The sequence below is a fragment of the Stegodyphus dumicola genome, chromosome 1 (genome assembly GCF_044657685.1).
Source record: "Stegodyphus dumicola isolate Sdum_Otavi_A_Nest chromosome 1, ASM4465768v1".
NCBI lineage: Eukaryota > Metazoa > Arthropoda > Arachnida > Araneae > Eresidae > Stegodyphus > Stegodyphus dumicola.
Window position 1 is genome coordinate 287,045,498 of NC_140768.1, and position 24,894 is coordinate 287,070,391.

Sequence of the window (24,894 nt, forward strand, 5' to 3'; positions counted from 1 at the left end):
CTTCATGGTATTGCATTTTTCACAAATATTACTGTAGATGAAATTCATATTAGAGATGCCACAAAAAGGAATAATATAATATAAGAAATATCTAGAGGATAATTAATGGGGTTCACATAAGTCTCAATCGCAAGGACTCCGCAATAATCAAAAAGAGTAATTGTTTTCTGTTTTAATATGAAAGGTGTTTTAATTTTAGGTGAAGCGAGAGCGTTGTTTCATAAATCTGCCACTGAAAGGAACATTGAGCAACAACCGGATATATGTAGAAAGAATTTTACTTCCATATACAGATGGTCCATGCCACTGGTTGTCAGTCTACAGGCGTTTCACCCCAAAATACAGGACATGAAATTAGGTGGAGCTCTTCCTGGAGAATCTGATTACCTCAGACCGCGAAACATGCTGCGCATAATGTTATCAAAGAGTTTTTGCAACATGGTTTTCCATTCCTCTGTGAGCGACATTTTGAAATATTAGACTGGTGGATTTGGGTGCACTGAAAGGAATCTTCTCAGAACATCCCATACAAATCTAATTTTATTCAAACCAAGAGAACGTGTGAGCTACTTCTTTCACTGAATGCCTCCCCTTTCCAACAATTCGGCAACATCCATTCTATGAAGAGCTCTGACATTGTTGTCATAACCAGAAATCGATGGATGATGACATTTGTGAAAAGAAGTACAGTGGAGAGGAAATGTTATACGTCGCTACAGTATCGCTTGTCTCCTTCCCTTGTATGAAGCTGTTTATTTACTTGCAACTCCATATCTATCCAGACAATAAAGTGATCACGGTGTATCATATCAGACATGTCAATGTTCAAATCACGAATTAGACTAAATATGTTTTTGTCTGTAGAACGCACCCTTCCACGTTGCTACTGTGGCTTTCTGTTCGCAGCACAACTGCAAATGATGTCTCCAATGAGCAAATATTCACCCTCTGAAGAGCAAGGCCATTTATATACGGCTTAGAATATTTTTATGATAGCTGTAAAAGCATACATATACGTGCGTCTTGTTTACGTCCAAGAAATTAGTCAATGTATTGAAAGTACTTAAAATCCAGGTATAAAGTACTAAGGGCATTTTGGCACTAATGAATCAAAACGCCTCTACTACTTTATAGATCATCAAAAAAACATCTCTTTATCATGACAGTTTTCGGAAATCTGGGCTTTCTAAGTGAAATCTGTGCGAGTCAGAGCGTTTTTAAGGGACTACAAAGAATGCAATTGCTTTGGGCGAATCCCAGTTCTACCAGCGAACGGACTAACTGCAAGTTTGACTTTTCGTGTTTCCTCTATATGTATTAACCTGAATGCGAGTCAGTTTTCCTTAAAAAGTTGTTCAAAGCGTTCCTCTTCTAATGCAGATAGTCCTTGTGTGCCTTGCCCCATTCAATTAGCTTAAACTCCGGGTAGTTTCACGTTGTTTAAATCAAGTTTTGAAATTTAACTGAAGCTGTAGAGAGATAACGTTATTTGGGTTATTGTTTGTACTCTCATCATATTTTTAACAGGCTAAAAGATACTTTATGAGTCTCTAGAATCAGCCTGGATTTATTGATTAGCTTCCTTGTGGATTTTTGTGTCATATTAGGGAGTCCTCCCCTTTCTGTAATAACCATCTTTTTCCCCCTTTGTATGCAAGATTAGCCTCAGAACTTACAATTTAATTTTTTCCTTTGGCAGAATTTTTTATTTCGCAAAAATGTTTGTTTTTTTTCCCTTCACTTAAATGAGCCAGCCCTCGTATTAGGATATATATACTACGACTGTACAATTTAATTTTCATTTTTGAAATTAAATTGATTCTTAAATTCTGTTCACAGAATTTATTATTATTATTTTTTTGTATTGTATTTGGTTCATAATTAGCCTTTTTAAATACATTTTTTGCAATTGTATATAACCGTTTGTATATGCGAAGGCATGTAGGGAAAAGAACTGAATTTTATGAGACTTTTAAAATAAATTCTGTTTGAAAAGAATATTGGATTAATTTAAGTGGTTTAAAGTCTCAGGAAAATTCATTGGAACGAAACGTATTTTCCGTCGCCCATTAGTCAACTTGGTTTAAGGCTTCAAAACACTTTTCCCTTGGCAAGTTCTGTTTGAAGCTTTAAACAAAGGAGATTAAAAATTGTTATTTTTTATTTTTTTTGGTTTTAATATGTACAAATTTCCCTTTTTTATATTGTTTCCTCTTTGAGGTGAACATTTTTTGATTACAATTTTGTAATTTTCTTTAATTTGCGTTTTACCATTTTTTATTGTAACAAAGGAGAAAGTAGGACTAGCCGTCAAATATTTAATGCAGCATTTTATTCTTTATCGTTCCGATTTTTTAGAATTTGATTTACATATATATATATATATATATATATATAAAGCTATACAAATAATAAAATTATTTTTTGACAATTTTTGAATTTCGTAACGGAGTTAAATTATTTTTCAGACCTCTGTGGGAACCCAATGTGATCATGGACGGGACTAAAACTGGGCTGACATAAGAAGCGTGGAATGGGTGGTTGCTGTTGCTGCCCGGCCTCATCTAGGGTCAGTTCAGTCAAGGTAAGCTTTTGATGACAAAAATATTTAGATTGATCTATACAATTCATTATATTGGCAATTATTCTGAGGTTTTGTGAATGGATGAGCTTAATTTAAACAATCTAATCTTCGATTAACGTTGTAGAAACACTACGTTATTTCGAAGCAGGAGATATGAAAAATGAACAATGTCCTCGTCGGGAATAGAACCACGGACCTCTCGAATAAGCGCCGAGTGTGCTGACCACTACACCACGAAGGCATGCTAAGAAAGTGGGAGAAATACCTTATAACGTTACATATATTTGTTTGAATAACACAGTTTTCCAAATTTAAAGCACGCAAAACAGATGTCAAGGGCTAACTACATTAACTACAACTTATGTGACCTGCTGAAGTGAAGACCACAGTGCTGACTGTGAAAATTATTCCCAGGCACTTTTAACCGCCATGCATTTCTTGAAATTAATTTCTAAAACGACTCAGCAAAGGATGGCTGTGGCCTTTTAACTCTCTCCTCTTCTGCCCTTACTTATCTGGAATTATATTCTCTGAAAACATCACAAATCATAGTGGAGTGGTTGGTGCCCCTACGCATGTCTGGTACCTGGGCAGCAAGCCTGGTTGGACTCGAAACCCTTGGGTGTCACAGGAGCTCTCAAACTGCGCTCTCAGGTATTGCCAGGGGTCATATTATGAACCTCTCTTTCAAGGAGGGCATGAAAATCTTTGCCACGTGCACCAAGTGAAGAGAACATTAGGCGTCTGTCGAGCACATATTAGGTGCATATATTAGGTTGCTTGGACCTCTTTAGAGAAGAAATTTACTCCAATCTCCTCCTTGTGCTCGACTTTCTTAGAGTCAACGGTCTTTTAAAGCAACAACAACAACAAAAAAAAAAAAAAAAAAAAAAAAAAAAAAACGACATAGCTTCTCTCTAAAGCAAAAGCTTTTAATAAAAGAATAATTAAAAAACATCCATAAATAGAACTTGAAACATGCGAAAATTTATGTTATTTCAAGACCTAAAATCCATTTTCTGAGTAATAGACTGTAGATTTCTGGTGCTGTACCTTGTTTTCTGCAGTCATTAGTCGTACACTTTGAAAACATGTTTTATGCAGGGGATGTTGATGCAACTTTAGAACGATTTCGGTAACAAATTATAAAAAAGTGAATGATTTGGAATAAAAGTGTCTAGCAACAGAAAGAAATAAGAGATAAGAAACATTATATGCTACTTTTAAATATATTCTCCTTTCGAGATGTGGCATGTAAACAAGTTATGGATTGAAGGACACGTTTTTGCGCTTTCAGAAGAGAAACACTTCTATTCCATAACTCAAAAACGTTGTGAAATTCATGGTATTAAAGTTTCTAAGCGCAAAATAAGTAGCATTATTAAATAAAAATAAAAAAGCCACCAATCATTATTTCTACATGGAAAGAAGACTCTAAACGAACTCCCAAAAAAGGTACGCACTATTTCTAATTTTTCTAAGATTAAATCGCTGGTAACAAGAGAAAATCCGTCAACGCAGAAATCAATTTCAAAGTCTTTAAATCTGTAGCAACAATAAATAAAATAATAAGCCAAGATTTATAACTTTACAAAGTCAGAAAAAATAATATTAACCAGCTTTTGCGGAGTACGTGGCTACGCATAGCATTTTGCAGAACCCTGTATGAAAACTATATTGCAAGAGATCAATGGAAATACATTGTGACCATTGATTAATCATGGGTTTACCCAACTAAATGGCTATAGCAAAAAGCAGTCTATTTTATTATCGAAAACGAAGAGAAAAAATTTAAATCCTGGTTCCGTCAATGTGAAGGGGTTTTTGATTGTTGCTTGATTCTTTCAAAATGCAAAATTAAAACAACTCAGTGTACAGTACTATTAAGTGAAAGTGTTACGTCCTATATTTACAGAAAAAATTCCACTTCTTTATCCCAATGACTTTCAAAGAGTGAAACTTCATTAAAACAAAGCAGCAAGTCATAGTTTGAAAAGTATCACTGCATTCCTTGAAAAAACTGTAGTTCTCTCTCGTTTTACATTACTTTCAAAGCAGAAGAAGGCTGAAAATAACCGTTTATTAATTCAAAAATAGTTAACAGAAGGGCACGGTATTCGTGCGTTACAAAGGCACCGTCAAACTTGCGGTGAAACTAAAAACGAAGAATATAATTCAAACGCCTAACAGGTGGACACACCAAAAACCTAACAGGCGTGATTATAATTTCGACATGGCGAAGAGGCTTACTAACGTAACAGCGAAACAACAATATAACGTGCACTGGCTAGCGAAAACACGCTCTGAATAAACTCAGAGATTCACCTATTTAAATATGCACTTCACTTAACTTTAAATTTATATCCTGGCGAGAGAACGTGAGGGGAAGTTGAGAAGTTCAGATAAAGGCATCAAATTAAAATAAATTTGTTATGCAAAATAAGAAAAAGCGTACAAAATTAAGACTGATACAGGTAATTATATCTTTCCGACGTATTCTTGTGAAGTCAGCTGACTTTGACTTTAACCTATGTGCTATTGTGACTTTGTCCTCTTAGAAAGAGCTCTTTCTAAGCGCAAATCCACCACGATTGATGGACTCTAGAAGGTAATATAAGAGGAAAGGAAATTAGGACCCTTGGAAATTTGATGAAAAGCCTTTCTTTGTTCATGGAAATCGAGAGTTATAGTCCAGAAAAAAGGCTATCAAATCGAACATTAGAAAATTCTCTTTACATTTAAAGCATTAATTGAACGTCCCCGAAATCATTCTAAAAATATGTAAATACCCTCTGTTTTGAATATCTCCAGAGGGCTTACAAGGATTAAATTTAGTTTTTATTCGATCCATTCCTGTTCTAATAGTCTCAAGCTATACGACTCTTGACCACCTTATTATTTGCAATCATAAATTGTACAGATTTGAGTCTACGGGTATAGGTACAGACAAAAGTGTGAGGGACGCTAAAATTTCACCGTTAGTCGAACAGGTAAAATCCCATTACACTAACTGTGCAATTCCGTCCACTTTGATGGAGTATACCCGGGGAACAGATCAGAGGGTTTCCCACACTTCTTACCTTATAATTAAATCATTCAAGAATATCTTCAGCTCGCGAGCATTATGTCCTACATGCGGTGCAGATACAAAACAAAACATTTACAAACACGTATGCTTCCGGACCCAACGATACAGCAACCAGCATCTCTAACCACTGTACCGATCAGGGCGGATCTAGATTATCTACAACTGAATTCCTCAGAAAGCTAATTATTCAAGTATATAAATTAAGCTTTTATTCGATGTATTTAGTTTCTAATATTCATGTTATCTATAGTGAGCAATTGTAATCTTTTAATTTACTTTTTTACTTCTTTATACGACGTATAGGTCGCCAAAATATTCGGGTATCATATTTCAACAAAAATACCCATTTTGACCGCTACCGAATGCAATTTAACGATAATTTTGCGTGACATCAGTACCAAAAGACAGAATAAAGGAACAGAATTTCCCCCCCAAACGAATTATAAAACTGATTTAAAATGGATTCAGAAGAGTTGTTTTTCGAGTGGTCTGTACGTGCGTACGTATGTATGTATCTCGCATAACTCATTAACGAGTAGCCTCGGAACGTTTAAATTTTGTATATAGGACTGCTATAACATGTAATTGTGCACCTCTCCTTTTGGTTGCAATCGGAAACACCAAAAGTATATACGTATGACTGAATAATGAAATGACTGAATAATGTTGTTCTTATCTTTCGGGTAAGGATTTTATGCATTTAGTTAATCTGCATGCAATAGCTGTAGAATTATCAACAATTTAAAAGTTGTTTATGTTCTGATAAGCCTAATGTTTTACCACAGCAGCCATATTTGTTTATATTTAAAACTTACCAGAATAGTGATGGGGCTTCCAGGTGCCCATGTTCGGCTGGAGGACTACATTGTTCAAAATTGGATGGCTCTAGGTACCGTTGATTTTTCACAATGCGAGAAAATTGCACAATGCATTCATGCAGATTCTTCGTTATTTAGTTTCTTTAAATATAATATAATACATGGCGATAACATTTGGTGGCAATAGTTTGAAAGGTGAATCGACGCAAAATGTAGTTTTGAAATTAATAGCCCTTCTGGACTAACGCCCTTTGGGCTAATAATATATACCTTTGTTATTTCCTTTGCTTTGTTAGCAATTAATTAAAAATCAAAAAGCTGTAGGAATACGCTTCTTAAATTAAGAGAAAAGTTACATGAATAATTAAGTATTTTAAGATTTACAGAAAAATAAATTTCATTTCTCTCATGCAAAAACTAATACAGAAGAGCTTGCACAGATAATTTCTTTAAAAACTTTTTCGCAATATAAAATACGATTTTATATACCATTTTATAAGCAGACTAGAATTAGAAGCTAGAATGTTATACCAGTAGAGTTTTTTCAGTGGTATTATAACATCAATTTCGTTCAATGCTTCCGCATTTATATATATTTTACAATACATTTATCTCTGATCCTACCTGCAGCAGTGAGATCCAAATCAATAAAAATAAATCAACTATAGTGGTATCCCTTTTCTTGCTTTTATATCCTAAAAATGGAATTTCGAATTTAGGAAAGTTATTAAATATATTGCAACAAGAGACAAACGTGGAAAACTACAATGTGGTGAATCATAACCCAGTTTATAAATTTTTTATGACTTTAAATCTTTTTCCTGAATGAAATACAAGTTGAAACGATATCTGCAGCGTTTGATACTTTGCAAGGAACTTTCAAATAATTCATACCATTCGTCTTCCGCACAAAATATTCTCATGTTTCTGTGGGCGTGTCGCTTTGGAGGTGAAAAAGGATCATTTTTGTGATTGATTCTTTTTTTTATTTGATGTACAGGGCGATGCTAGATCTTTTCCGGATTCCAGTTATTCTTTCGAAGGCCCAGTGAAAAACAGATCATGCACAGATGTGATTTTTCTCATTCTTCTGAGTGTGTACCTCATTTTTCTGGTATGTATTTCTTTTCAGATAATTCTGATGCTTCCTGGTTTTATTCATTCATAATTACTTTTTAAAGAATCATTTTATAAAATAGAATTTAAATGTGCACCTGTTGACAATTAATGAACGTATTATGAGAAATTTACAAAGAAAATATAAATGTCCGACTCCTGATTTGAATCTTCCCCCTCCCCCTGAATAAAATTTTGTAGAAACGTTAGGTTTTCCTTAGTGAGGAACGACAGAAAACAATTATGCCCACAGCGAGCAAGGATATTTTAAATTTTTTTCCCCAATGGTGGCCAGAAGAGGGCCACTATAAGGCTGAAAGAGATGATCTCTTTATTTTGGAGGCATCTAATAGGTGGGCCGCCGTTGAGAGATAAAGGAGGCAGATTAGATAGCTTCCATTGAGGGACAAAAGAGGCAGATTAGATAGCTTCCATTGAGAGATAAAAGAGGCAGATTAGAGATAAAAGAGGCAGATAATTTACATCCCTACCTCCTTCGGTATTCTGACTCGGAGCCTTCGGTACGGCTGTCAAAGATATCAGCCACTTTCCTGTCTTGGCGTCTGAGAATTAAAAGTACATGAACTGCCCTTGAAAGCTCTTTTTAGGAGCTATCTTTGTTGCACTAATCACTTACATTAATCACTTAACACTTAGTGCACATTACACTGATTTCTTAAAGCTTTTGAAAAATCTAAAATTAATTTTTAAATATTTTCTTTCGCAATTAATCTTATAAATGTTATGTCAACAAACATAGTCATGTCTCATATTCTACATTGTTTACAATATGTCAATATCTCGCATTTAGAATGAATTAATTCCCGAATTGTTAAGATTTGCGATTTGCTCTATTAGGTGAAACACATGTATATTGGTGCGTAATTGATGATAACACTTGATAGGGAATCAAAACACAATTTATTTGCCAGTAAGCAATATTACACAGGATAGTTTTCAAAAACACGTTTAGACTCATCGAAACGCTACGAGAAACACACTGAAACGATCAGCAACACAGCCTTCAGGCTATAACGGTGATGACAGCTTCAAGGCAAAGCACTAAAGTTCAGCTCCCGACTCGGTCGATCGCTCTCAAGCTAATCTCTGAACTAAAGACACTGCTTTTCCCCCGTACAGGCATGGTATAAATAGCTTTAACATATATTCGAGAATATTCCCGAGGAAAGCGCTAAAAGTGCGTTCTAGAATGTTCTTGCTCCGTCTATGTCAAATCGCCAATTTTGTGGCCAAATATCTCCAAATGTGCAATTTTGCGCAAAATCAGACAACCCTGCTACTTTCTGGCAGTCGTAACCCTACTTTGTTGGGAAGCTGTCTCACTGCCAAGCCTCTACGCATTTCGCCACCATACTGTATAAAACCTAGAGAGGGGTTTATTTTAGTAATAATTAGTTTTTCCTTTTTACATTTTTGTACACAACTAATTTTTCAGTTTCTGGAGGTAGAAGACATTATAATATTAAATCAAGATCTATTAAAAATACTTACATAAAACTGTAGGCTACGAAACTTAGATTTTCTTAACTCCTAAGCCAAGCAAGATGAAACTGACAATGTATTGAAATAAATAACAAGTTATACATTAAGTTAAACAACTATACATGACTCAAGGTCAAAAACAGAGGTAAAACAAATTCTATTTAATACGCAAAAAATATGGCAGACTTCCAAAATTACCCTCAGAGAAAACTATATGGTAATAATTACCGTGAAAAAGCTTAATAAAATCGCTCGAATGACTGAGCTTATTGACTCATGGCTCCACTGCAACCGAGATTTACAGAATTACCCAAGAACTTCTGGAAGGTTCGAGAAATTTCATGCTTAAGGCTTCAGAAATGTGTTTTCAGGAAATTTCCAGATTGCTGTGAGGCTGGCAAGAATCACGCTGCCAATGGGGGTGGGGTAAAAATTGCCACTAAAGCCCATGAGAAGGATTTGTGCTTATCTTATTGAGCTATCTTCTACAATTGAAACGCCGATCCGTTCATAATTACAAAGCCTGCAGTGTAATGTAAAAGAAGCAAATATTCCCAAGCAAAATAAGTGGGTAAAAAGTACACAATAAAATTATTAAATAAAGTTCGTGAAATAAATAAAAACACATATTTCTATGAAAATAAATTAAATCAAAATACGCTAAATTAAACGCGGACATTTATATGAAGTTACAATAACATGCTTAGAAGTGTTGAGCCCTAAATAGGCAAATTTAAAATTACCTAATAGGGCAAATTTAAAAAGACTAAAAAATTAATTTTAAATACATGCGCATAGGCATATAAAACACAATCACTTCACAATCGCTAATTACTAATTATACAGTCTTACACTCTTTGGTAATATAAACTAAGTGAGAACTCTGGATGACTTAACCGAATTATCGAATTAAGAGATTTAACTAGTAATGTGGCCTTCAGCAGGCGGAACAGGCTCTGATTCTACAATCTAAAAAATTCTTAAATATGCTATCTATTTCCACCTCATTTAAATATGCAAGAACTAAAAATTAGCATTCCGGCAGGAAAACGGAAAGAAAGAAATATAGTAAAGATTATTAACACAAAATAATTGGTTAATACAAATAAATTAATAGTTTACATGATAACTACTCTATGAAAAGTATTTTACGATACAAAGAAAATTTCTTTACATTTTTTCCGTCAACGAGTGCAGTTGTTCAAACCGCACAAATTTAACACTATTAATCAAATTGATTATTTAATATGCAGATGTTTAATAAATATGAATATTTTTGCAATAACAGATTTTTAAGTCTCATCTCTTATAATTATACTCTTGTTTACTTTTTTTGTAGCTTGTTGGCGTGGGTATAGCAGGAGTGAGAGGCGACCCCAGAAGACTTATATATGGTGTCGATGATTATGGCAACATCTGTGGCTTAAATAATCAGCGCATTTCAGGAGCAAACCAATCTGGAATCGATTACAGCGGTGTCAAGTAAAATCATTTCACCGATTTCCAGTCTATTTTTCCGTCTTGTCTTTTCTTTTTTATTATGAAAATCTGAAGCATTTGCTTCATGTTCCTGAGCAATTGCTTAGCTCGCAAAGAGTCAACGTTGTAGAAACTTATTTGTTTTTAACACAAATTTTGTCTTAAAGCATACAACCGCGTTTTCATTTTTGTAAGTTGTTAGAATAAATTAATGTCACTTTTGCATAACGAAACTCGAGAACATCAAAATCAAACGAGAGCCAAACGATGTACTATTGACGAGAATGGAATTGTACCTAAGTGTTCAGATGCAAAAGTCTTAAAAAAAAGATTTTGTGCTAACATTGTACTTGTGCTTCATTCTTTTCGGCATGTTACCTTCTTTTATGGAATATACTCCTGATAATATTGCCTAATAGGTAAGCCTGAAGCTGTTTGAAACTTATAAATGAGCCTCTTGTAAGTTCTTTATTTCAATGCTTCGATTTCATTGTTTGTAAAGACTGTTAACTTTGATTTGTATTCTATTTGTGTCCTATCTAAGTTAAGCAAAATCTCTGACTTGTTAAATAAAGATTTCATAGTTATTCTAACTTTGTCAGGGCTACTGTTCCTGCTAACTGATTTGGGAAACATCAACATGAATCCTGAGCGGGAACAGGAAGCTTACTCAAGCTATGTTCGTTTGTACGATGAGTAGACAAATAAGTCAAGAAGGATTACCTTTACCCTTTATTTCCCACAGCGCACAGGTGCTCCCGCACATCGTGATACAGAGACCAACACTTTTGGTCTAAAACGTACAAAATAAGAGATATTCACTAAACGACTAACTTAATAAGAATTAAACTTAAATGCTTCGCAGAGATTATTAACGCAAAAATTAGTCTTTTGAACCTGCGTATGTAGTGAGCTAGATGCAAATACTACAATACGTCTAGTTTTTCAGCAGGAACTAAGTTTTGGTCTAAAGGCAGACACGAACTGACTGAAAAGCACGCGCGTAGCAGGGCAGCAGGAAGGCTCTTTCAGTTCTTGGCTAGAAGCCACTTCTTAAATACCTTTTACAGTTTTGCAACTCATAAGCATAAAAATCCTACTCGAGCTTATTCTTGCCAGAAATGGAAAATAAGAGAGGATAGCAAAGTTTAAAGTAAAATAAACGTTAGTAAAAACTTAAAATCCTTATAAATGATTCTTTAATAAAACGGTGCTAAATAGAAGGAGAGTGTATTTTATTACGAGATTATCCGAAGCTTCGTACATTACAAAATTTCAAATAATGTTAATGCTTTCGTGATTTGCTTAGCAACATATGTCTTACGTATTAATACTAATATTTTATAAATAAATTATAAGTTTCTTAGCAAATAAGAATTATTGAAGATAACTTCGCATCACCTTACATCTAATCACAACGTGCATTCTGAATATTCGTTTTTCTTACCCAGGTATCTGACAGTCAGCCAACAATGCACAGATGGAACGTGTCGTACGAAAAAACAATGTGAAAATGAATGTCCAGAAGGTTACGAGTGAGTGTTTCATTCTCTGTGGAGATTCTATATTTATATATAATAAAAATGTTCCATTAGATGTACAGTAAAAACCATTTTTGAAATAAAACTGCGTAATTAGACATTTTGATAACTGCGCTATTATTAAAGTAAGACTGCATTAGTAGATGAAATAACACTGCGCTACATCTTGAAATAAGATGATTTATGACTTTGTGAGAGTTGGAACGGAATGCCGTTGGAGAGGATTGCGACTTTGTTGCGTAGTTAGCAAGATGGCATTCGAAGAACACACATAACGGCAAATTCCACACATCATTTTATTTTTCGATAATGCATATTATCGCTATGAGTGCGCTGGCTATGCACTTCACAATTTTGTTTAGCTTACATTTGAAACAATGGACAAATTTAGGAAAGGAAACCTTGCATAGCTAGCAGTACAAGAGACAAGCGAAGAGAAGAGGAACGAGTTGTCTCTCTGTAGAACGGTGTTTGAGACACAAGGGTGCCTGAGCCAAGGCTCTACTCTTTCTAGAACAGTTTGATCGTTTCAAAAGGTAGTATATAATAAAAGATAAATCGAATAGGTTTTTTTTTTAATAATTTTGTTAAGGTCAGATAAGAATATTGTTAACGTATTAATAACAATGGAGTTGTCTAAATTAGTGAGAGCAGAAATGTCGAGAAACTGGTGACTGTGACAAGAATAAGGTAGTGCAAACATAGGCAAATTGAATCCATTAAGAATTATCAATTACACAACATCAAATATTAAGACATGAACTTGGAATAATTATATTCATATAGCTATAACATACACAAAAGTGAAAATGCAGACAGAAAATTTGAAGTGTAGCTGATAAGATGAATGAAATAAAGACATAAATAAACACATATGTCAAATTATTAGAGTTGCATATTACATGATCCATACATTTAGCTGGGCCTATAGGCCTATCCATATTCTCCAAACTGTTAGAGTCTTAATCACAGACTTTAATACTGGGATTATCAATATTTTGCTGCCTTTCATGAAATGTTTTTGGCTAAGTTATAATAATGAGTGCGAAGTAACTCAATGCATAACTCTTCATGTATTCTATTATTCCTTACATACCATTCAGCATTTACAATTTGTCGTAGAACAGTCTTTTGACAGACTTGCAATCTTTTCCTATGAGTTTTCTTGGTATATGCCCAAACTGGACTTGCATAACACAAAAGTGGACGTAGAATGGACTTGTAAATGAGTAACTTGTTATCAATAGATAATATACTGTTTCGAGCAATTAAGGGGTATAGTTTGACTTTACGAACTCGAAACTTCTGTATAATAGATGTAAAGTGCGGGGACCATGTAAGTGACTTATTGAGGATCCCAAAGAACGAGTTGTGACGCAATTATCCTTTTTATAACGAATTTCATTTCAGAATACGTGATACTTTAATGTACAGGATTTTGGGTTCAGATTTCATCGCAAGTTCGCATCAGACCTGCAGGGAGTAACATTTATTGCTGTTATTTTGAGAATGAAACGGAAGTTAAAGGGCTATTAATTTATAATTTGACAGTTAGATTTTATATTTTACGTATTAGATATTTTATATTTTATATGTATATATATATATATATGTATATATACATATATATATATGTAATGAAACTGTGGTTTGAAGGTGGCATGATGACGCAATTTAGCACAACATATCTTGAAAAATCACAATCTTTACTTTTTCCATGCATATCAAATCATCCTTTTTCGGACAAGATACTTCTTAATAATATTTGAATAGAATAACTCCCATTTTGAAGTACGACGTCATCTTAAGCAAGTAAGCGGCAGCAGCATGGATGAAAAGCGTCTTACCAGCGGGACAGCTAACGCGGGAAAAAGGGAAAGGTTATAGTACTTTCATAGCAAGAAGGCTGAAGTTTCAGTTCACAGTTTTGGTTTAGATGTAATTTGATTGGACGAGAGACATCTGCATTAAAACGTTACATAAGATAGAAAAGTCTGGAACCTGTGAGAAGAGATGAATTTAGGGGCAGATTACCAAATTTAGAATGTTAATTTTGAGGTCGTCAATTATTTTTTTTGAAACAGCTATCATATTTTGTTATATCTTACATATCCCCCCCTTCAAAAGAAAAGTTGTGTGAGCAGGGTGGAAGAACAAGCATTAGAGCAGCAAAATGTTAAAAGTTATGATTGTGAAAATACAAAACATATTTACTTTTTTTCCTTTTTCTTTCTTTCTTTCTTTTAAAAAAAAAAAAAAAAAAAAATTATTGCCATAAAACTTGACCGATATTTTGACATTTCATTTGAAAGTCATAAAATTTTGAATTGAATTATGAATCTTAGTACTGTATTATTTTTAAACAATAGCATATTTTAGAGTTCTGAGGTAAGAATGTCAAAGAAATTTTGTAAAGTTCTTGAAATTTCCACACAGTAAAAGTTCAAATATTTACACAAATTAAATGCTCAAATAAAAGTGTTTCCAATTTTTGTTGATGAAAATATTTCTATTATATTACAAATTAAGATGCCAACTTTCATGTTATTTAATTATGTTTTTTAGTGAAGGTATTTTAAAATATAAAAATTTTGTAACACATCATTCATAAACGCAACAAATTTTAAACTTTAACTGTAATGTTTTCAGTTATTCCAACACATCGTGGGCGAATGGTGAGGCTATTCCATTACATGTTCTGGCAGATGGTTGACGAAGCTGGGATGATTGAAACACGGAGAAAAATGACGACTCAGGACTTTTCACTTTTAACAGCAAGCATATCTTTATTTTAATTTAGAGAAGATGACTTTTTCCAGATGGAGTTAATCAAATAACTTATTCAGTAATTGAACTATTAGATACGACTGACTTTAAACTTTAATACGTCATAACGTTCTAACAAAGAGAGAGAAGCATAGCGGAAGCGTTAGCAGGACGAAGGCGAGAAGGCATCTGTGTAGGAGAACTTATGACGCAGCATTTATATGAAAGGTTATGTAACAGAGTAGCTTCTAGAAAAATGTAGAAAAACTTATGACGCAGCATTTATATGAGGAGGTTATGTAATAGGTGCGAATGTTCTAGAAGGTACTGGTTTAGGGTTTAGGTACTGGTTCTAGAAGGTACTGCTCGCAAAGAGCAAAACAATCGTATTTTTTTTTATCTTACATATATATGGTCTATAATTTTGTCATAAATTTTTGTGTTAAAATAAAGCATACGGAGTATACTTATAATGAAAATAAAGTATTTCGTAATAAAAATGTACTGTATCAGTTATACGTAAATTTCCCTTCAACAGCGACGTATTGTAGACACCAGTTCCCATCTCCCGTTATGATACATTTTAAGAATTTGTTTTCCTGCCTGCAAATATCCACAGTAAGCTTTTATGTCTTCTTTCTTGCTACTCTATCAAAATCCGAGACACAAATCGAGCATGAATGTTCTTCATTTTTGATTTTCAACTAAAAGTAACCTACAGCCTTTTTCCCCTAGAATACTCGTTAGTACGAGTTAAATTAGGCAGTGAAGGTTAAAACTGAAGGTTTTCCTGTATTTATTTGGATATCTGACTTAAAGAATCCCTTCAAATAGCAGCAGCTAACATTTGTTGATTTTTTAGTTGTATTATGTGTTGTGTTCTCTCATAAAGATGCTCGGATAATAGTATTCGCTGTTCGCTAAGGCAACTGTCCACAAGTATAAATGCCTGCTCGTGTTGCACTCTTCGATATGGGGATTTGTGGTGTCGACAGTCAGGATGTTAGAACAGGGTTTGAAACTCAGAAAAATGCATGAATATTTATGGTTGCCTATGCGCCTCTTCTTGCTAGTATAATGCCGCTTTTCTTCCGGACAGCACACTGGAAAATGCCCCTGATTATGAGGTGGTTAAATGATCAATGATGCTTCCAATGTTTAGTGTGCAAGTGCGTGGCCATTGGGAAGGAGAGATGTTAGAATCTGGATGTTAGATGACTACGTAGAGGTATCGTGATGAGGTCTTAGAAATATTTACAGGTGCATATGGATCTGACTTTTTATTTAGGTACGAAAATGCTCTTCCACCCTGAACAAACTTCATTGATGAATTACGTAAACGTGAAGACATTGAGCGAATACAGTGACCAACAAAATCTCCTGATCTTAACCCGATAGAAGACTTATAGAGGACCTTGAAAAGCAGGATGCGCGAAGATATCGCTCTCTTACATATGTAAATGCCCTGAAGATCGATTCCTTTTTATATAAAATTATAGCTCACAGTTTCTAAGAAATCCGTGATTTCATGCATGTTAAGATAGTTTTGGACTGAATTGTAAAGCAGTTGCCACCATTCTTCCACGCTAAATGAGTTTGTGTTAGTTAAAACAAAAGAAATCAGTTTTACATCGTTGTCCGAGGCATAATTTCTATTATGATGGCTTCTTAGAAGTTGAAATCTGATCCTCATTAAAACTGTACGCATTTTTATTCTGTTCAAGAACTTGAGGAAAGTTTATGCCTTTGAGGAACATTGTCAGACCTCCATCTTTAGGATAAGGCATCATCGGTAATGTATCACGTAGTGATAGAGATGTGCATATAGATTTGACATTAGAATAAATTTAATTTTCTCTTGATTTACAAGAAATTTACTATAAAAATCTGTAAATGTATTTTCTATTTCATCCATTAGCATTCCATTTTTTATTTTTATTTTTTACAGAAAGACAACACTGCGTCGTTGTTTGCCTAAAAAAGTAACTAACACGGGTAATAAGATACTTCAGTCGACACTGCCATTTTTAGAGGTATGTATTTTACCATATATACATATTTATTTAGTTTTAGAATGTTTTCTTTTTCTTTCTAAATAACAAATTCCTGTTGTCAGTCATAAAAGTATTTGAAAAAAAGTCTGAAAGGTTTCAGATTTTAAATTACGTCCAAAGAGGCGTTTTCTGTGTTACTTTTATTTATTAAATATATTGTTGTTATCACGCTTAGTTTTAAAAACAGAATTATCTGCACTATTATTAAACTGTGGACAGGCACTGATGAATGATGTCTCATACTATACGTGCGATATGCCATCTGATGAATCAGATTGCTTTGATAAATATCCAAGAGCCACTTTTTTGTTTCCCTTTCCCTTTATTGCTGAATCAAGGTCATCATCAAGTTGAAATTGAATCGAGTTTAAGATTGTTCCAATCTTCGTTCATCCACTGCATTAATCTTTCAATCTTGAAATTCACAAAACTAGATTTCTCATTATTTAGAACTTATTAGAATCAAATTTCTAATTATTTCTGAAGTGGCATTAAATGTTCTTCTCTCATTCAGCACCACATATTTTTATAAAACTACTTTTTCAGCTTTAACGCTAATTAAAACCAAATGCCGTTCAACGTTGAAACATGTTGAAGATGCTTTATGTCCTGTGCAGTGTCAAATATCGCACGAACATTTAATTGTTATACAACAGAAAATGAGTGTATCTGTCTCATTAGAAGTTTCTTTAATTTTTGTTTGCTTAAAATAAATCCTAAAATACTTCTGTTTATATGTATATTGTTTACCAAAGGAGTAAATTATTTACGGGAGGATATTTATTTTTATATCTTTATTCTATATTCAGTATCTGGGGTCGCGAAAAAAATCTCAGTGATAGAAAGGGGGTCGCAATTAAAAAACGTTTAAGAAGTCTTGCTCTGTATAATGAGGATACATAGGATAATTATTCTACAATTTGTCAACTGTCCAACATCCATGATTTAATTCGGTTCTCCTGAGATGAGTAAAGCTTATTTGTTATTGTATCCAGAATAATTTAAAATATTTTTCTGAAATCTTTTATATTGTATGAAAAATTTATATGAAGTTTACAAATTTGGTTTCATTTCTAAACAGAGTAATTCCTCTTCCTCCTTTTTTTACTAGAATTATTTGAGTGAAATAAATAATCAGTTTGACTTATACTTTTGTAGGAAGTCGGATCAGATATTACTCTTTGCTGGAAAGAAATTATTCTCCTTTGTATGATTAGTGTTGGTAAGTAGTTTTTTTTCCTTTAATTATTTCAATGTTATATTTAAAAAAGAAAAACCAGGCCTGTCCATGTTGTTTTTGTTCAGTCTTGTAACTAAAAACCTATTGCTATTTTCTTTCACTCTTAAAATCTGTGATAATCTTTAAAGAGCTTTAAATACTATGTGAATACTGTAAGAATGTTAGTAATTGATATAAACATAAAATACTTCAATTAAACATACATTTTATCCAAATACCGCTTGGATTTTATTAGCGTAAACATTTGTAATTTAAAAAAAATATGTTTTTCTTATTTTTTTAATTTAAAAAATCTAATTAGTGATAGTTTAAATAGGATGAAATATTCGAATCTTAAAATTCCAAGGAACTTGAGAAAGGTTCGAGTTTCGAAAACTCAAATCTTTCTCAAAGCCCCCTTTTTTAATTATTAAAAAATTTATTTAAGAAATTTTAATTAAAATTCATTGCACTCGCTCTTTTTTAATTATTCATTTTTTATTCAACTTTTCAAATCCTAATTTAGAAACCTTTTGAATGTTTTGGTTCAAAATGCTGGAAAAATTCGTTTTACTGGTGCCAAACAGAAGTATTAATTATGAAATGAAGGCAGTTGTTACAATTTCTTTTGGTCTGTATCACCAGTATCGCCTCGTAATGACTCTGAAATCTCCACCCTTAGTTTTAAAGACAGAATTATCTGCACTATTGTTAACATAATCCTACTGTCGTCTACACGTATTCTGACAAAAGCGATTGAAGAAATGCAACAAAATCTAGATACTTACTCATTTTTTTTTTTCTCATATGTATTCAGAAATTAGCTCCGGGGTTCACGATATTTAACTACATACTTTCTATACTAAGTTTCATTTGTTTCTCCTTTATAAGCATACGTATATTGTGAAAGAAAAATAAATCTGAAAGGAAAAAAATCTGAAAGCTTTCAGATTTTACATTACGCCCAAAAGAGCGTTTTTTTTTTATAACGTTGTGTGTGTTACCTTTATTTATTGAATATCATGTTCTTCGCACTTAAACCATAAAATTCAATTCAACAGAAATATCGCAAGTAATTTTTAAATGAGCATATCTTTAGAACTTCTGCTACACAGTCTCGTGCGCTGGTGATAAAAATGATTCCCCCCCCCCGGTACAGTGTTGCCATTGCTCGCTTTGATATCGTTGATTCTCTTGATCGAAAACTCATAAATGCAAAATATGAAATAGATAATAAAAAATAATCCAAATTCCAAATTTGGGCTTCCAGATGCCCATATTCGGGAGGAGACGTACCTTATTCAAAGAATGGAAGGCTGTAGGTACCGTTGTTTATCACGGCGAGAAACATACATACATTTACGCAGATTCTTCATTATTTAATTTCTTTAAATATAATACATGGTTCTATTATTTGGCAGCAACAATTTAAAAAGTGATTCGCCGTTTATAGTGAATCAATGCAAAATGCCAAAACGAAATTAATAGCTTTTTGAGCTAAAAGGGGACGGTTTTATATCTTCCGTTCTACTGTACCCTTTGACGAAATTCAAATTGAGTTTTTCATGTCTTGAAAGCGCTACTTAGTATATATATATTAGATTTATATATAGCATTAATCTTATATAGGTATTCTGACACAAAATTGGACGTTTTGTGAAAAAACACAGCGATGCTTTCCCATGTTTCGATTGTACGACTCAAATTATGCTTAGATATTAAATGTAGTAATTTTTAGTGAGAAATTTGTGGAAAAATTAAAAAATTAATCTTGGTGCTTTTTTTTTTTTTTTTTTTTTTTTTTTTTTTCAGATTGCGCCAAGAATAATTCAACTTTGAGAACTTCTTAATATATAGCAACCTATTTCCCTTTCCTTTTATTCATTGTACACGAATTCATGCTTTTTTTTCATCGTTCATACTTTCAAATAATTTTAACAAAGTGCGTAAACCATATTTGACGTTATTATCGTTTATAATAAATATGTCAAATTTCAAAACACGCCAATATGTAAATTCGCGAATATCTTAGAAAATTTTGAATAAAAAGGTATAATGTTTTGCAGGTATGCTTAGAAATACATCTACTTAATGATGATGGTAAAAATTTTATAGGTTATAATTCTAAATGTTTTTCGAAATAGTTATAAAAATTATTTAAAAATACAAATTTTCAAAGTAAATCATAAAAAATGGAAAATTGTTATTTGGAATAAGCCTAAATTTCGAAATGTGAAATGAAGAATCAAATAAGTTTAATAATAATAATAAAAAATATGTTATAATATATACCAAATTTAATTAACATGGAGGAACTAAGATTTTGAGAGCTAATTTTTTAAAAACTACTAGTGTGATTTTTACAAAATTTGGTAGTTTGGCATAATTTGAGTCGTAGAATCGAAATATGGAAAACAATTGGCATATCATTACAGAAAATGTCCGATTTTGTGCCTAAATACCTATATTAGTACAACGCTATATATAAATCTGATACTTATCCTAAGTCGCACTTTCGAGACATGAAAAACGCAATTTGAATTTCGTCAAGCGGCCCAGTTGAAACGGGATATATAAAACGCCCCCCCCAACACTTTTTGTTTCGCAGTGTACTTACTTAGAATTTATATTTCCTAAAGTAGTTTTTCTTTTAAAATAGTTTTCAAATTTTGATTTAACTGAAGGCTCTTAATAATGAAAGAAAGGTTTTAAAATTCTATCCTTGTTATTGATGAGAGAAATTCGATATTTCAAAGATTCTTGAGTCTTTTAGGATTTGAATTCGAGAAAATTTAGATTCATCGTACCTTCTGTTATTACTTCTTGTAGTCTGCTAATGGATTTATGTTACACTATAACTTCTATAACTATTTCATATATGTTATTGTCTCCGAGCACTTTTGGGGAAGAGTCGAACTTAATGAAGTGCATTCAATAAATATTTGTGAAATCATTTCACCTATCAGATGGATGCAACTCATCACAATACAGAGAAAAGAGCTTGTATGTTATGTTATATTATGCAGCAAAAGAGCTTCACGTTATGAAGGTCGCCGTTCATCCGAACTGTATGTTTAAAAGAATTGAACTGAATAATTATTTGGTCCAAGATTTCAAAAAGTAACTACTGCATTTTAGATGGATTTGTTATTCCACTCTCAGTTGATAACAAATTACCTGCGAAAAAATCAAATGTCAAAACCCTATTACAACAAAAGTTTATTTTAATCGAGTTATATACGTTATAGGAACATGAAAAATAACCTCATGAGCATGACTTCCTTGTACGAAATATTAAATTATACACATTTCTTCCTCCATTTCATTTAAACTTATTTCCTCGAATTTCATTAGAGATATATTTCTCTTTCAATTAATTCTATTCGAGGCAAGGGAAAAATACATAAAACCTAAAAATACCTTATAAGGTATTTCTCCCACCTTCTTCGCGTGTCTTCGTTGTGTGGTGGTCTGCACGCTGGGCGCGTATTCCAGAGGTCCGAGGTTCGATTCCCGGCAAAGGCGTTTGCTCATTTTTCATCGCTCCTGCTTTAAAAATTACCTAATGTCTCTACAAAGTCTTTAAAAAAACTGAAGTAAATATCCCCGCTCCCAAAAAGGTACTCAAATACTTTATGAATGAAATGCAATATATAACTAAAATAAAGTATTATTATTTGCAGTTTGCTTTCTATTGTGATAAATGGCATTTTTCCCAGTAATATTCTAATTAAAGTTGAGATAATGAGAGCGAAATCGCCAAAACTAATTGTAAATATTTATTTATCAATGCTGATCAATACAGAGATTTTATGTATTTCATCTTCAACAACAGAGCAGATGAAAGCTTGATGAAACTTTCCACACAAAAGTACTTTCACGAGAATGACAGTGCACACTCAGTAGGTACCGTATTCAAATACTAGAAGTCTCGAACCCAAAACAATGCAAAGCACCTCAGAAGACCTTAAAATTGTAATTGTTAACAATGTTAGGCCAGCTGTTTGGGAATATGAGGAAGTTGGTGGCTTTTCTTACTTTTGTGCTTTAAATCATTCTAAATTATAAACTGCAAGTAGCAGCAAGAAATACATTTTTAATTGTTATTTATTGAATTGACTTCTAAATCCTTGTATTTTTTTAGGCGACAACTTATTCACGTGAATGTAAATACAGGGTGTCTCAAAAGTTCGTTGCCAAAGTTAACATGCTGGTCTTTCATACCATGACAAACAAGATTTACATAGGAACTTATGTACACTAAAATGCGAATGGCTACCGGCAGCGGGCAATATTCACAGCCTCATGAGAGGGTAGAGAGTGTGATTATTTCAGACGAGGAGGTTGCAGGAGACAGATAATTTGGTTTACTAACTGAGTTCCTTATAGATATTTTGTGGAAAGAGTGTTGCCGGATCTCATGGTTGACGTTCCATCACCTAACATGCCGAAACACCTGGTTTCAGCCTGATGGAGCGCCTGCACATTTTAGCAGCACTGTGTGACAGTACCTCGATTGGACATAATCTGATCGCTGGACTGGTACAGCCGGACCAGTCGCATGGTTACCGCCATCTCCCGACTTGTGTGGACATCGAGTTATGTCCAGTTTTATTCATTTCTTTAGGTTTTTATATCCTTATTTTTCATATCAGCTTTCATCATGATTGAAATGATGTGTGTTATTAAACTGAGATTTAATTGCAGAAATAAATGTCTTTCCACATACCATGTTCCTAGATATAACATATTTAATTTATTATCTGCAGGTCTATCACTGCTACTTCTAATAATTTTCCGATATTGTGCCTCCATCATCATCTGGGCTGTGCTGATTATCGTCACCATTGCCTCCATTGCGGTCACTGTTTATGTCTGGTAAGAGAAAGCTAATTTAGAAAAAAATATTATCAGCTAACATTTCATTTCGTTTAAATCGATTATTTATTGCTCTATTCTTTGTCTGCCTGACTACCTCTAAACACGAAATTATATCCGATAAATACTTTAAAAAAATAATCAAAAACTGTGCATTGATTTCCAAGTTTACTCTGTCAGATTAAAGCAACTCATGAAAGCCATTATGTAAATCGTGTTTATTTTTCCTTCTTAGGCAAATAAGAGTGCTGTTCGTAAATGAAACGTATTTAATTACGAACAGCAATAGGAAATGTATTTGACGTATGTAGTCTACGACGCTGTCGACATTATGCATTCAATTAAAATGTTACTTTTGAAGAGTATATTTAGAAGTTCATTCAACTAACTCTACTCGATATTTGGTGTATTTAGTAATCAATGAAATGTTCGTTTGATTTCATAGTATTTGAAATGCCAAACAAAACTTCTTAGGCTCTTAAAAATTTTATCTATTAAATGCAATGAAATAGTGGTAACACTTTGGTGTTTACATAATAAATTCAAAGCAAATATACCATATAACCTCTAATATGTGAACAATTAGTTCTTATAGTTTTTCTATCAAAATAGTAACTGATACACATATTGTTGAATTATATTTAAATATTTTGCTTTTATTGAGAGTAGTTTGTTTTTATCCATTTTTATAAAGTTATATGTTGTTGTGATTTATTCAGTTAAGTATTCCAGTACCTTTTATGTAATATTTTTATTAGATATGTTAAAAATGTTAGCCCCCGATCCTGCTTGCAAATGCTTAATTCATATATTAGGCCTCGTAATTCGGAACTGATCGACTTTTAAATTGCAAAGATAGGTTTGAACAATCAGAACGGTTTTTATCACCAAATAGACTACATCTGGCAATTTTTCACAGACTTGGGCCATTCTAAAGATTTTCGGAAAACACTTATTTGCAAGACGATTTTTTTCGATCCATTCAGACTTGCTAGGTGTAACCGTATAAATATAGCTGCATTGAAGCCGAAGAGAACTTAGTTCAGGTAATTTGAATAGTTCAGTTGAGTTATTCAATTCAGAAGTTACGGCTGGCTAATATCCTACTCGTTTATAATCGCTTTAGACTTTGCTCCCATTTTAGTGATCTTCAGTACACTTTTCATGTTAAGGAGAATTTGCTTTAGCTTTGTCATTCTCATTTAGTTATTTACCTTATTGTACGACTTGAGATTTCTCTCAATAAAAACATTTCATCCTATCTTTTTTCCCTCAATTAAAAAAACTTATCTGGTGCAGTTATTTAAGCAGTAGTACATATTTCTTGGGACTATTTAGAATTAACAATCTAAATTAATGATCCCAGACATTTAGATTATCTATGACACAAATATCCCATGGTTATCGATTCTGTATAATTTAGGAAGCTAGATTTCAATGTATGCTGTTTTCATTCCCATATCAAGGATTCATATTAATTTACCTTTACCTTACAGTATACTGTAAATAACAAACTTCTTTGAATAACAATATTTCCTTTCTACTTCGTACAAGGAAGTAAAAAGGGAAAGAAATTTCTCCGTTTTCTTCTTATATGTAAGTGTAATAAACAGTAAAAAAATAAACGGAAACAAATTATTTAGGGTTATGTGGCATCAGAAGAAGAAAGATCTTGAAAGTTATGAAGGACCAAATAAGGATTTGAAAGAAAAGCAAGGCAATTACTGGTTTGCCGCAGCCATTATCGTGACAATCTTTACGGTAAGTTGTTTCGCATCTCAAGTAAATTAGCTCCTTAAAAATAATTAATTGAAGTATCACTTTTATTGAAAAATTCCTCTGATGGGA

General features: G+C 33.0%; 2 protein-coding genes across 4 annotated transcripts in view; one reads left to right on the forward strand and one right to left on the reverse strand.

The window, feature by feature from the left end:
• Positions 1 to 24,894, reverse strand: part of LOC118205541 (uncharacterized) — a 208,359-nt gene that overhangs the window by 63,265 nt on the left and 120,200 nt on the right. The window lies entirely within an intron of this gene.
• Positions 1 to 24,894, forward strand: part of LOC118201467 (choline transporter-like protein 1) — a 91,104-nt gene that overhangs the window by 21,794 nt on the left and 44,416 nt on the right. The window contains exons 2-9 of the mRNA XM_085808282.1: positions 2,469 to 2,584; positions 7,491 to 7,604; positions 10,449 to 10,591; positions 12,040 to 12,123; positions 16,844 to 16,928; positions 18,108 to 18,171; positions 22,938 to 23,046; positions 24,690 to 24,807. Of these exons, the coding sequence (XP_085664408.1) occupies positions 2,534 to 2,584; positions 7,491 to 7,604; positions 10,449 to 10,591; positions 12,040 to 12,123; positions 16,844 to 16,928; positions 18,108 to 18,171; positions 22,938 to 23,046; positions 24,690 to 24,807 (768 nt within the window). The 5' untranslated portion in view covers positions 2,469 to 2,533. The remainder of the gene's footprint in view (positions 1 to 2,468; positions 2,585 to 7,490; positions 7,605 to 10,448; positions 10,592 to 12,039; positions 12,124 to 16,843; positions 16,929 to 18,107; positions 18,172 to 22,937; positions 23,047 to 24,689; positions 24,808 to 24,894) is intronic.